Raw genomic sequence first — 14140 nt, 5'->3', positions numbered from 1 at the left:
GGACTGTAAAGTATTTACAAACACGAAATAGTATCCCGCAGTGGCAAATACGCAGGTTGATATACAGTTTATTCCCAATCCTAAGAGGGGTCGACACTTGACTTTTGCCGGAAACAATTTCCCTTTTTCTCGTCAATTTCAATGGCGTGCGCTACCGGGACGACATCGTTCGAGATCGCGTTCTTCACTTTATGCTAAAAGAGGGACGTAGCGTCATGTTACAGCAACATCGTCCGAGCAGACGCTGCCCCACTAGACCACGGAGGCGGTCGCTCGCGCGTAAGCATACAATGAGTTGTAATAGATACACATTCTACAAGTCACGCATCCCGTTCCTCGGGAAGCAAACAGGATGTGACGAGTGGGCACACATTTATCCTCCTCTAGTGTAGACATCTTGAGAGTCGCTGTGGATGTGTCTCCCATGTGAGTACAGTTATCAAGTGTGTGTGTGTGTGTGTGTGTGCGCGAGCGTGCGTGCGTGCGTGCGTGCGCGCGCGCGTGTGTGTATGTGTGTGTGTGCACATATGTACGTAAATAGGTTGTGTATATACATATTAAGGAGCCGACATTTGGGGAGGGGGGGGGGGGGGAGATGGAGAGGATATATGAAATTATGACGTTGAATGATATCACTGCAATTGTTTTGCATCAACAAGGACAACGTGTGTTGACAACAGTGGTAGATTGGAATGTTATGTACCTTCAACAATGGCTGGTTGAATGTCTCGCACGGTGGACAGTTGCAGGCACTTTCTCGACCTCTTGTCGTGTACGGTGTACAAGTTTATTGTTGAATCACCGGCTATATTTAATATGCGATAATTAAATGCACTCAAGCCACTCTCGTTATTCAGTCATTAGACACTGGCTGTAGTCGGAACTTTTCTGATGACATCAATCACCATTTTGACTATCGTTAATGCAGTTAGTATTTCCAATCGGAAAAATGAAACTAATAGATAGTGACGTATTTTTTACGACCATCCTATTGAAATCTCAGTTTGCAGTCTATCAATGTTTCTTCACAGTGCTCGAACACACAGTTTGTCTTGTCCTATTCTACTCGAGCTGTCGTTTGTGATAGTGACAATTGCACCGTACTTGACGTGAGGCAGTTTCTGAATGAGAACAGGTATAACGCCTACTCAGGGCCACTGGAAAATGATGGTTACGCCTGAAACAAATCAATAAATGAAAGACTAATGAATACATTTCCGGAATGATCTCTGCGAGCAATATAATTTTAATTTTAGTTTATGGCTATGAACAATCGACTAAATAACGATGAAAAGAAGAAGAAAGTACTCGAAGTTTACTAAGTTCATCAATGAAAACCTACATGTCATAGAATATAGGATGCACACCGAGTTGTAGCAATGTTTACACGAATAAAATATTTTCATGTAATTTATAGAAGAAATTGCTTAAACAGTATTCGTGTCTGTCTCTCGGTCTGGGCTCGAGGCAAATTTCGTTTTCTCCCGTTTTGAACATATTATTTTACTGACAGTTTCTATTGAGAAGCATGACGCCACACACACACACACACACACACACACACACACACACACACACACACACACACACACACACACACGTGAATGCACGTCGCTATATAAGTGCAATAATCCTGGACGCAACGTTAAACCCCATTTCACCTCACCTGTCCAACAGGTAACCGCCTCTGTGGTATAACTAATAGAGCGTCTATCTTGTTGATACCCTGCCTGGCTCCAAATAAAGACGTGTCGGCTCGGAATTAGTATAATGTGTCTGAGTTGGGAATCCAGGTTAAGAGCCCGAACGTGGTCTATGTGACAGGGGTAGTCAATTATTCAAAAACGCACACTCGGCAGAAGAAAACGAATAAGGATTATGTGCCTGACCCTCCTACCAACATCCAAGGCATACGACATATTTCAGTCTTAAGGCTCTGTGTCATTTCCAATGAGAGTGAAATGTTAATATTAAAACGACACTGGCTGAAACATGTTATCTATATGTATTTACAAGTATATGTCATTTAACCATTGAATATCACTTTGAGAATAGTAACTCAGAGGGTATAAGATCTTAGACATAAGGGTTCCAGTCTTAGAAAATTGGTATCTTTCAATGACTGTTAACCAGTAAAACAATAACCTGTGGAACACCGCCTCGCCCCGAGTGAATTTATCATGTGTTTTATGTAAGACAGGAATTTGTCTGACATTGTTCTACGTCACATTGTACATTCGTGTGTTCTTTCGCAACTCCAATCTTTTCACTTAGTGAATAAACTATTCTATGTCTATGTGTATCACGACATAATCACAAACGGTTATTTATTTTTCGTCCTTTTATTAACTCAATCAATAAATGGTGTGTTACGATTTGATTCGACAAGCATAAAAAGTTGTATCCAATTTTATGTACAGTAAACTACGGTTTTAACGAACACGCTTATAACGAGTGAGTGAGTTAGTTGGGTTTAACGCCGCTTTAACAGTATTCCAGTTATATCACGGCGTGTCAGCTTAATGTGGGAGGAAAGCCCGAAGTGATGCAGGTCTCAGACGTTTACCACTTCGGTGAAACCAACGAGCACGGGTATGGTGCTGACAAACCTAGAAACATAATCGGGGCGAACCGGGATTCGAACCCACAATTATAGGTTTCTGACGTGCTAAAGGGACACAACTCTGCACAGTGAATCGCGGCACCTTAGACGACTGGGCCACCCGTGCCCCCCGCTTATAACGAACTGACGGATACAACGAAGTTACGTTTTTGGTCCCTACTATTTGCTGAAGTTATGCTGTATATATGCTTATAACGAACTACGATTATAACGAACTAAAATAAGCAGTCGCTTTAAGTTCGTTATAACCGTAGTTTACTTACTATGTCAAGGGTAGTGTTTCATGCCTGGAGCACCCAGTTTCGCTCGCCTCTTAACACACATTAGTTTCTTTAGTTTTTGTTCCGTCGTGGGGAGGCGGCGTCCTTTGGTTTCTATAGACATAGTGATTATATGACGCCATCTTGATTTATATCTATTTCTTTTAGTTAAGGAGATTAGAACGGTTCTTGTTCACAGACATAATGTTGAGGAGAGGAGGGAGGGACGTGAGGTGTAGGAAGGGTCTGATGCATCTGTCTGTGTCTCTGCATTTTATCACATCTGGAAAAGAGTTTACTACATTCTGGACAAGATGTTGACTCCATGGTGACTTTAGTAACACTGGGTCTCAATGAGAAGTCTCCGTTATTCATGTTGGTTCCGGTTATGACAACTATATGCATGGTTATTAAGCCGTAACACGAGCTAGAAGCCTTGCCCGTCTGACCGCCTCATCTCTGATGACATTGATGTGATCTGGTTTTAAGATGATGAATGAAAGGTGTATTTGAATTGAACTTCGAGCCTCAGGTTCCCTGATTTTAAAACATTACGATACTTGTCATTGACGGACAAAGTTTTAGGCTGAAAATGAAGCGGGCGTTGCAGAATTCAAACTCCGTTCTTTGTAAATCGTGTCCTCTCGCCACGTGTTGGCTCCTTCAAACAAATTTCACACAGGCTTCTTTGTCGTCTGCATCAACAGGTCTACCTGGAACACTGACCCCATCTAAATACAGCTCCACTGTTTTGATAATTGAGCCCTGGAAGTTGAAAGGGCATTTAGAGTAGGAACCGCTCACACCCTCTCCACTGACAAACCCAACAACGACTCGAGTTGGACAGTAAGTTATCAAATGTATAAGTCATCTACGAAGCACTCATGCCAGCTTGTCTCAGAGATGTACGGGTACAACGAATTAGCTTTCTCAAACTGTTTAGCATGAGCCAGAACCGGGGCATTATTCATTCTGAGCTTGCAGACTTTCAGGTACATGTCTTGTAGTTCTATTTTGTACTCGTTTTCACTAGCTCCAGCCATAAGTGGAAAAAGGGACTGGATCTGAACAGTTTGATACTAACATCGACTCCATTGACTAAGTGAACACATCTTCCAACAGTGGACCTGACATAGTTACGAGTTTACTTCCCTCAATGAAAGGTGCTCGATTGATGGGACCATCATTTCCTCCAGATAATGGATCTGTGGAATCAACTGTCAGCAGTTGTGTCACCAGTATCTTTCCAGAACAGTTGGGATTGAAGTTGGCTCGCCTTAGCTTCCTCTCCATAACAAAGTTTGAAGCATGGCTTTGTAAGGTTTACTCCTTTACTCGAACTGACCAATTGACCTTGAAGGTGTACCGCTATCTTTGACCATAATGCTTGACGAAACAGATCGACAGGGGGCACATGCTCTTTCTGCGCCAGTACGGACCCTTCAGCGTGGGTGTCGCTCAGTTTCACAGGTAGAGGAGATCAAGTTAGATCCAAGTAATCACCCCCTCCATTTGGCATGATAAATTCAACGGTCTGGTGTCAGTAATGGCCGAAAGTAGACGCACATTTACATGATAATGTTGTAAAATACACTTCTGACATGGAGGCATTTCGGAAAGGTCTAAACTGGATGGTAATGCCTCAGTCAAGTCGGACGTGGTGACTTTTTTCAAACTGTAGGTGTGTCCTTGAATTGTAGAGGTGATGGTTTCACCTTACCCTCACAATGCACTTTCTTGATTGTGACAATCTTGCATGCAGAAAATTGTATGCGTTAGCCTTCTGTGACTGATATCAAAGGCAACGTCCCACGCCTTCAGGGTAAACAATGAGGTCACCAAGTTAAGTCACAGTCGCTTCGTACAACTACCGTTACTGGGGATTCATTCTATAACGGGAATCGTCGGTGCAGTGAGTTGAGCTACATCGTTGTTTTATGAGAGGGAAAAAGTGCCCCTCGTGTTATTTATTAGTAAAAAAGGTTATTTTGATACCATGAACTGTATCTCTTTAACAACTTGCCAATTTACAACCATTGTCAAGATATAGAAGCTCTGAAATCGTTTTTATACCTAACCGGTTTCATAGAGCATTCCATAATTTCCTTCCTTTGCTATATCCAAAGGAAGCATGTAGTGATGCATATTTCTTAATCAATCTAAGGACTAACAAAAAGCTTGTTGTGTTACCTGATCATGCCTTGCATTTGCTGTCGACCTACTGTGTTATATTACATAAAAATAGTCTTTATGTATCATAGCTTTTCTTATGTAAGGCCCCAATTTGTCCACAAAAAGACTGATCATGTGATATACAATCATCCCATAACTCAAAATGATTGACAGAATTAGAGATTTTGCCGACTAACCTATCCTAATTTATATCATACAAGAACGTAACTGTCATTATTAGTCTACAAGAACTGATATTTTGTGTTATTATTTATATAATTATACGTGTGTTCCAACCACCAGATGCTGAACCACGGTGGAACCATGTGCGATCGAATGGCGTTGGTGATGGTCTTGATCTTTATCTTTGTATCGGTCACTGCAGAATCTACACACGGCTGTATCCAGTCTCACGATCTCCATGGAATTTCTGTGGATTGCAGGAACAGACACTTGAAAAGCATTCCTTCCGATCTTCCACAAAATACAACACGTTTAGATATGAGTCATAACAGCATTTCGCGCATTGTAAAGAGATTCCTACATTTGCCGAACCTGAAATATCTGGACTTATCATTTAATACTATCAAAATACTCGAAGAAGGAGCATTTTTTGAGGCAGCTGATTTAGAAGAACTCTATCTCAATAACAACGAGTTGAGGCTTGATTCCACCACCTACCCAGATGACGTATTCCAACCTTTACAGAAGCTTCAGATGCTCCATCTGCACAACAACGACCCCCGTTCCGAAGGAACGTATCCGGAAAAGGCCATTGCGAAACTTAAGCATGTTCAAGAACTGAAAATTGACACTTTTACCTACACCAATTTTGGACCAGGATTTTCAGAGCTTACAAGTTTGAAGCGCCTTGTGTTTGGATTTAGCCAGTGCAAACTTTCATTTCTTTATAATGACACTTTCCAATCATTTCAGTACAATGTGCTGATAGAGACACTGGATCTCCATCTATGTCCACTTACCAGAATAGGACCAAATGCATTTCGGTACCTGGCGTCCCTGAAGAATCTGGTCTTGTCAAACGCAATTACACTAACTCCCACTGAAGCGGTATCCGCAATGTATGGCCTGAGAGGAAAAAATTTAACCTCCATCAAAATTAATCATATCTTTCAATTGTTTAATCTTAAAATAGGGTTAATGAATCAGCGAATATTAGATAAAACCGTCGTTGCAAATCTGAAAGATGTCTGTGTGGAAAGATTTGAAATGATCAACTGTAAGCTGTTATGGTTTGACAGTTCAATTTTAGTTGATGGGTCCACTTTTGCTTCCTGCATTAAAGTCATTGACTTTTCAGGGAATGATTGGTTGGGAGATCCCAAAATATTGTTTGCAATATCCCTTATGCCAAATCTTGTATCCCTCAATTTGTCAGATACCTTAAGCATGACACAGCAATCTACGAAACAAAGACTTGTAGAAATATGTGCAATCTCATTCCCGACACTTGGCCTCACACTCCCAGAAACATTGGTGTATTTGACTCTCAGTGGTAAGAACTTTGGTTGTTTTTCTAATGTAACCATATATAATGGTATGTCGATGAAATATATGTCCTTGACATATGCAGGCCTTGACAGATTCAGTAGTACAGTCAGAGGGCTTCATAACCTTTCTTATTTAGACATATCAGGTAATAACCGTGCCGGAATATCGTCTTTGTTATTAGCCAGCTTTCCTATGCTTGACACCCTGATTATGTCGGATGCCAATCTTGACCTGGGAGAGGCATTATCTGAAGTACAACATGGGTTATCTTTTCTGCCTCACCTACATACACTGGACGTAAGTTCGAACAATCTTCGAATGCTCAGTGTCACCTCCTTTGAAGGCGTTCCACTGAAGTCCCTCATTCTGTCAAACAACAGATTTTCAACAATACCTTTTGACCTATCTACAACGCCCTATCTGAGTCACCTTGACCTAAGCTCCAACTCAATAGCAGCGCTTTCAACAACGGAAATGAAACAGCTCGATGCCCTGGCCGTAAGGAACAACCTATCGTTAGACCTGAATGGTAATCTCCTGTCGTGTGGATGTAAGACGTTGGACTTTATTATATGGTTGTTCAAGACAAATGTGAGAACAACGGCAGAAAATTCCTCATGTGCCAAAGACGATGGTGCCGTGACAAATACGTTCTACATATATGAACATTACGATGAAATATGGAAGCAATGTGTAGGGGGCTTTTGGCTTTCTGTGAGTGTTGTTTGTTATGCTGTCATAGTATTGGTGACGATTGCAATATTTGTAATTTATCGAAGAAAAACGCTTCTCATAAATATTGTTTTACGGATGTTTGGTTTCAAGACAACAAAGGAAGCACTGAAAAGAAAGGATTTCCCTAACGATGCTTACATCGCATATAGCGAGAACGACTACCAATATATTTGTCACACTGTGAGAGATCACCTTGAGAACCAGCATGGGCTTAAACTGTTCCTCAAGGACAGAGACACCATCCCTGGAGGACAAATTGCTGAAGACATCATCGACGGTATAGACTCCAGCTGGAATGTAATTCTAGCTCTCAGCCAATCATTTCTTGAGGATCAGTGGTGCCGCTTCATTGTCAACCGTGTAGTGTATTCCTCGTCTAGAATGCCAGCAGGGAGCATTGTTCTGGTGTTGTTTGAGGACGTGCGACGAGCGGACATCCCTCCGACCTTGCTGAACGTTGTGGAGGAGAAACAAATCTTCGACATGGAAAAGTACAGGGGCGAAGAAGGGAAACTGTGGCAAGACGTCTGTCAGTGTATTGTGATACCCAAAGACAAATAGGTTCCGTCTCGAATTCTGCTTTCGAACTACACGTACTTAAGTTGTATAAAGTGTATTACATTATTCATTATCATAATTCAAATTACTCCATGTAACAAATGTAAAATAGAAAGTAAAACATCCATCGCGTGATGTTTGTGGTGTAAGAGAAAAGCAACAAAGAGTCGATTGTACTATTCTGACTATATCATGAGTAGTGAGTGAGTGAGTATGGTTTTACGCCGCTTTGAGAAATATTCCAGCAATATCACGGCGGGGGACACCAGAAATGGGCTTCACACATTGTACCCATGTCGGGAATCGAACCCGGGTCTTCGGCGTGACGAGCGAACGCTTTAACCACTAGGCTACCCGACCGCCCCATATCATGAGCATGTGTCTGTGAATCACTATGACATTGTGATGACATCAGCTCACGTGTTCGCAAAAAGGTGAAACATGATAAACTGTTTGAATTGGGCATACTAGAAGTTGATGACTAAATAAGAAACATACAACTTCAGGGATAACAACTTCTGGTTTCTTGCGTTTAGCGATTCTTACACCGATATCAAGTTCGAGTGACCAAGTAATGAAAGGCTGCATTTTACATTTCTTCTTATATACAAACGCAAATCAAGAAGCATTTGTAAATCATGTGAAATATCATGAAACTAAGGAAATGAATAATAGGAAATACTGAAAGGAAACGGCGACGGGGGATGAAACTTTGGCAGATGGTTGATAAGAATGAACGTATTAGTGGATTCTCAGGCATTGTTCATACCGTATTTAATGTTTTAAACATTGTTGTTTGTTTTGTTTTTGTTTAACGCCACACTCAGCAATATTTCAGCTATATGACGGCGGTCAGTTAATGATCAATTCTGGACCAAACAATCATGTGATTGATCATGATATCATGACTATACACTGTTAAAAGAGAACATGTGTGTGTTTTTGTAAGCATGTGTATGTGTGGGTATTTGAAACTAATACTTTTTTTTTTTCAATTGTATCACAAAAACTCAATTTCCATAATGTTGCCAAATATCCGCATGTAGTTTTAGATTAGTTCAGATAGCTGTATCTGAGAAAGCTTCAGAAACTTCATGCTAACATAAAGATGTGCCATTGCCGCCTTTTCATTCTGACTTTCACTTTCGACTTTCGACAAGTTGTTCAAATATATTTGAATAAAATGATGTAAAATACAAAGTATTTTATTAATCTGTTTTAACACTTAATAGACGGGACGAGCATCTATGCTGCATCACAATCTTGTGTAGTTGGAAGGTAATGTTGACCCTTTAATCTGTATTATATGGGCATATTAAAAAGACAAGGTAGTCATCCGTTTCTTCGACTTTACAGACCCGTGAAGATTCCGGGTTAGACTTGGTCTTCAGTAACCCATGCTTGTCGTAGGAGGCGACTAACGGGAGATCCACATTGCGAAGATCGATTTTGTCAATTACTGGATTGTCTGGTTATTTACAGATCGCCGTCATATAGCAGGAGTGCGGCATTAAACAACAAACAAACAAACAAACAAATCCACCTTACAACTAGGGGAAAATCTTAGTAACCTTTCACTGAAAAAGAATATTCCTTTCAGAAGCCTTAGCATAGTCTGACAAGTACATCAAGAGAAGTACGTGTCAGTTTCAATTAAACGTTTACCATTTCAAACATTTATTGGGGCGGTCGGGTAGCCTAGTGGTTAGAGCGTTAGCTCGTCACATCGAAGACCCGGGTTCGATTCACGACATGGGTACAATGTGTGAAGCCCATTTCTGGTGTCCCCCGCCGTGATATTGCTGGACTATTGCTTAAAGCGGCGTGACACCATACTCACTCACTCACTCAAACATTAATTCTTGCCTATAGTGTAGAGGACCCTTTCTGCTTGAGTTTTGACACGTGTAAGAATGCAGGACGACCCCCGTCAGGCTGTGATAACCATACGATAGTAAGACAACGTGTAAACAACGTAGAACGTGTACGTGTAGCTCTCTTAATGTGACCACTGAGGTCGATATATAATAACATAATAACGGTTAAACTTTGCTAACGAACAGGACTGGCATTGGTCTTTAGCAAATAGTTCTAAAATGTTCCATTATACACTTTTCAAAAATTCATTCAGTCTAGAGTTGTATTTGTCTGCTATCACTATCAACAAATTTCGTGTTGCACTAGCCCAGTTTCGCTGTAGCTCCCACACTCTCCATATTGAGACTGGTAGGTACGTTAATACTCCACGAGAGCAGAGATTGTGCAATAGTTGCAACCAAAGATATGTCGAGAATGAATATCATTTTTTATTAATTTGTAACGCTTATGATGAACTTCGTCTTCAGTATTTACCACAGAAGTATTTTGTACATCCTACTCTTGCTAAATTTAATATGCTTATGGCGGTAAACAATGAAACTGTAATTAGAAATGTTGCAACTTTTATATACCATGCTATGAATGTTAGACTCCAAACACTGAGCCTATAAATGTTAATGATGGACCGAATATTGTACCATGGGCCGCTGGCCTACACATGTACATGAATAAAGAATTGAATATAATAACATGTAAATGTTTCATGGCATGCCAGATGTGACATGTGAAGACAATACGTCACACAGCTGACATCGGCGTGTGAAGGCAATACACCACAAAGTTGACATGTCAAAACAATACGCCACACTGCTGACATCGGCATGTGAAGGCAATACACCACAATGTTGACATGTCAAAACAATACGCCACACTGCTGACATCGGCATGTGGATGCAATACACCACAATGTTGACATGTCAAAACAACATGCCACACAGCTGACATCGGCGTGTGAAGGCAATACACCACAATGTTGACATGTCAAAACAATACGCCACACAGTTGACATCGGCATGTGAAGGCAATACACCACAATGTTGACATGTCAAAACAACATGCCACACAGCTGACATCGGCGTGTGAAGGCAATACACCACAAAGTTTACATGTCAAAACAACATGCCACACTGCTGACATCGGCATCTGGATGTAATACACCACAATGTTGACATGTCAAAACAATACGCCACACTGCTGCCATCGGCATGTGAAGGCAATACACCACAATGTTGACATGTCAAAACAATACGCCACACTGCTGACATCGGCATGTGGATGCAATACACCACAATGTTGACATGTCAAAACAACATGCCACACAGCTGACATCAGCGTGTGAAGGCAATACACCACAAAGTTGACATGTCAAAACAACATGCCGGACTGCTGACATCGGCATGTGGATGTAATACACCACAATGTTGACATGTCAAAACAATACGCCACACAGCTGACATCGGCGTGTGAAGGCAATACACCACAATGTTGACATGTCAAAACAATACGCCACACTGCTGCCATCGGCATGTGAAGGCAATACACCACAATGTTGACATGTCAAAACAATACGCCACACTGCTGACATCGGCATGTGGATGCAATACACCACAATGTTGACATGTCAAAACAACATGCCACACAGCTGACATCAGCGTGTGAAGGCAATACACCACAAAGTTGACATGTCAAAACAACATGCCACACTGCTGACATCGGCATGTGGATGTAATACACCACAATGTTGACATGTCAAAACAATACGCCACACTGCTGACATCGGCATGTGAAGGCAATACACCACAAAGTTGACATGTCAAAACAACATGCCACACAGCTGACATCGGCGTGTGAAGGCAATACATCACAAAGTTGACATGTCAAAACAACATGCCGGACTGCTGACATCGGCATGTGGATGTAATACACCACAATGTTGACATGTCAAAACAATACGCCACACAGCTGACATCGGCGTGTGAAGGCAATACACCACAATGTTGACATGTCAAAACAACATGCCACACTGCTGACATCGGCATGTGAAGGCAATACACCACAATGTTGACATGTCAAAACAATACGTCACACAGTTGACATCGGCATGTGAAGGCAATACACCACAATGTTGACATGTCAAAACAACATGCCACACTGCTGACATCGGCATCTGGATGTAATACACCACAATGTTGACATGTCAAAACAATACGCCACACTGCTGCCATCGGCATGTGAAGGCAATACACCACAATGTTGACATGTCAAAACAATACGCCACACTGCTGACATCGGCATGTGTAGGCAATACACCACAATGTTGACATGTCAAAACAACATGCCACACTGCTGACATCGGCGTGTGAAGGCAATACACCACAAAGTTGACATGTCAAAACAATACGCCACACTGCTGACATCGGCATCTGGATGTAATACACCACAATGATGACATGTCAAAACAATACGCCACACTGCTGACATCGGCATGTGAAGGCAATACACCACAAAGTTGACATGTCAAAACAACATGCCACACAGCTGACATCGGCGTGTGAAGGCAATACACCACAAAGTTGACATGTCAAAACAACATGCCACACTGCTGACATCGGCATGTGGATGTAATACACCACAATGTTGACATGTCAAAACAATACGCCACACTGCTGCCATCGGCATGTGAAGGCAATACACCACAATGTTGACATGTCAAAACAATACGCCACACTGCTGACATCGGCATGTGAAGGCAATACACCACAATGTTGACATGTCAAAACAACATGCCACGCAGCTGACATCGGCGTGTGAAGGCAATACACCACAAAGTTGACATGTCAAAACAACATGCCACACTGCTGACATCGGCATGTGGATGTAATACACCACAATGTTGACATGTCAAAACAATACGCCACACTGCTGACATCGGCGTGTGAAGGCAATACACCACAAAGTTGACATGTCAAAACAACATGCCGGACTGCTGACATCGGCGTGTGAAGGCAATACACCACAATGTTGACATGTCAAAACAACATGCCACACTGCTGACATCGGCATGTGGATGTAATACACCACAATGTTGACATGTCAAAACAATACGCCACACTGCTGACATCGGCATGTGAAGGCAATACACCACAATGTTGACATGTCAAAACAACATGCCACGCAGCTGACATCGGCGTGTGAAGGCAATACACCACAAAGTTGACATGTCAAAACAACATGCCACACTGCTGACATCGGCATGTGGATGTAATACACCACAATGTTGACATGTCAAAACAATACGCCACACAGCTGACATCGGCGTGTGAAGGCAATACACCACAAAGTTGACATGTCAAAACAACATGCCACACTGCTGACATCGGCATGTGGATGTAATACACCACAATGTTGACATGTCAAAACAATACGCCACACTGCTGACATCGGCATGTGAAGGCAATACACCACAATGTTGACATGTCAAAACAACATGCCACGCAGCTGACATCGGCGTGTGAAGGCAATACACCACAAAGTTGACATGTCAAAACAACATGCCACACTGCTGACATCGGCATGTGGATGTAATACACCACAATGTTGACATGTCAAAACAATACGCCACACTGCTGACATCGGCGTGTGAAGGCAATACACCGCAAAGTTGACATGTCAAAACAACATGCCGGACTGCTGACATCGGCGTGTGAAGGCAATACACCACAAAGTTGACATGTCAAAACAACATGCCACACTGCTGACATCGGCATGTGGATGTAATACACCACAATGTTGACATGTCAAAACAATACGCCACACAGCTGACATCGGCATCTGGATGTAATACACCACAATGTTGACTTGTCAAAACAATACGCCACACTGCTGACATCGGCATGTGAAGGCAATACACCACAATGTTGACATGTCAAAACAATACGCCACACTGCTGACATCGGCATGTGGATGCAATACACCACAATGTTGACATGTCAAAACAACATGCCACACAGCTGACATCGGCGTGTGAAGGCAATACACCACAAAGTTGACATGTCAAAACAACATGCCACACTGCTGACATCGGCATGTATGCAATACGCCACAAAGTTGACCTGTCAAAACAATACGTCACATTGCTGACATCGGCATGTGAAGGCAATACACCACAAAGTTGACATGTCAAAACAATACGCCACACTGCTGACATCGGCATGTGGATGTAATACACCACAATGTTGACTTGTCAAAACAATACGCCACACTGCTGACATCGGCATGTGTGCAATACACCACAAAGTTGACATGTCAAAACAACATGCCACACTGCTGACATCGGCATGTGGATGTAATACACCACAAAGTTGACATGTCAAAACAATACGCCACACTGCTGACATCTGCA

At 42.0% G+C, this 14140-nt stretch overlaps 1 protein-coding gene across 1 annotated transcript; it reads left to right on the top strand.

Moving 5' to 3' along the window:
- The first annotated feature begins 305 nt into the window (after window positions 1-305).
- On the top strand, window positions 306-10387 carry LOC124126783 (toll-like receptor 2). The gene is made up of 2 exons (XM_046490307.2): window positions 306-426; window positions 5359-10387. The coding sequence occupies exon 2, from the start codon at window positions 5359-5361 to the stop codon at window positions 7861-7863; it is 2505 nt and encodes an 834-aa protein (XP_046346263.2). The 5' UTR covers window positions 306-426; the 3' UTR covers window positions 7864-10387.
- Window positions 10388-14140: the final 3753 nt, after the last annotated feature.

This window comes from Haliotis rufescens, unplaced genomic scaffold, assembly GCF_023055435.1.
Source record: "Haliotis rufescens isolate VD_foot unplaced genomic scaffold, xgHalRufe1.0.p SCAF_5, whole genome shotgun sequence".
Taxonomy (NCBI): domain Eukaryota; kingdom Metazoa; phylum Mollusca; class Gastropoda; order Lepetellida; family Haliotidae; genus Haliotis; species Haliotis rufescens.
The sequence above is the reverse complement of the archived record's forward strand: the minus strand, read 5'-3'. Positions and strand labels throughout refer to the sequence as shown.

Coding starts and splice junctions, on each gene's coding strand:
- LOC124126783 (XM_046490307.2), top strand. CDS start 5,359: ATGCTGAACCACGGTGGAACCATGTGCGATCGAATGGCGTTGGTGATG.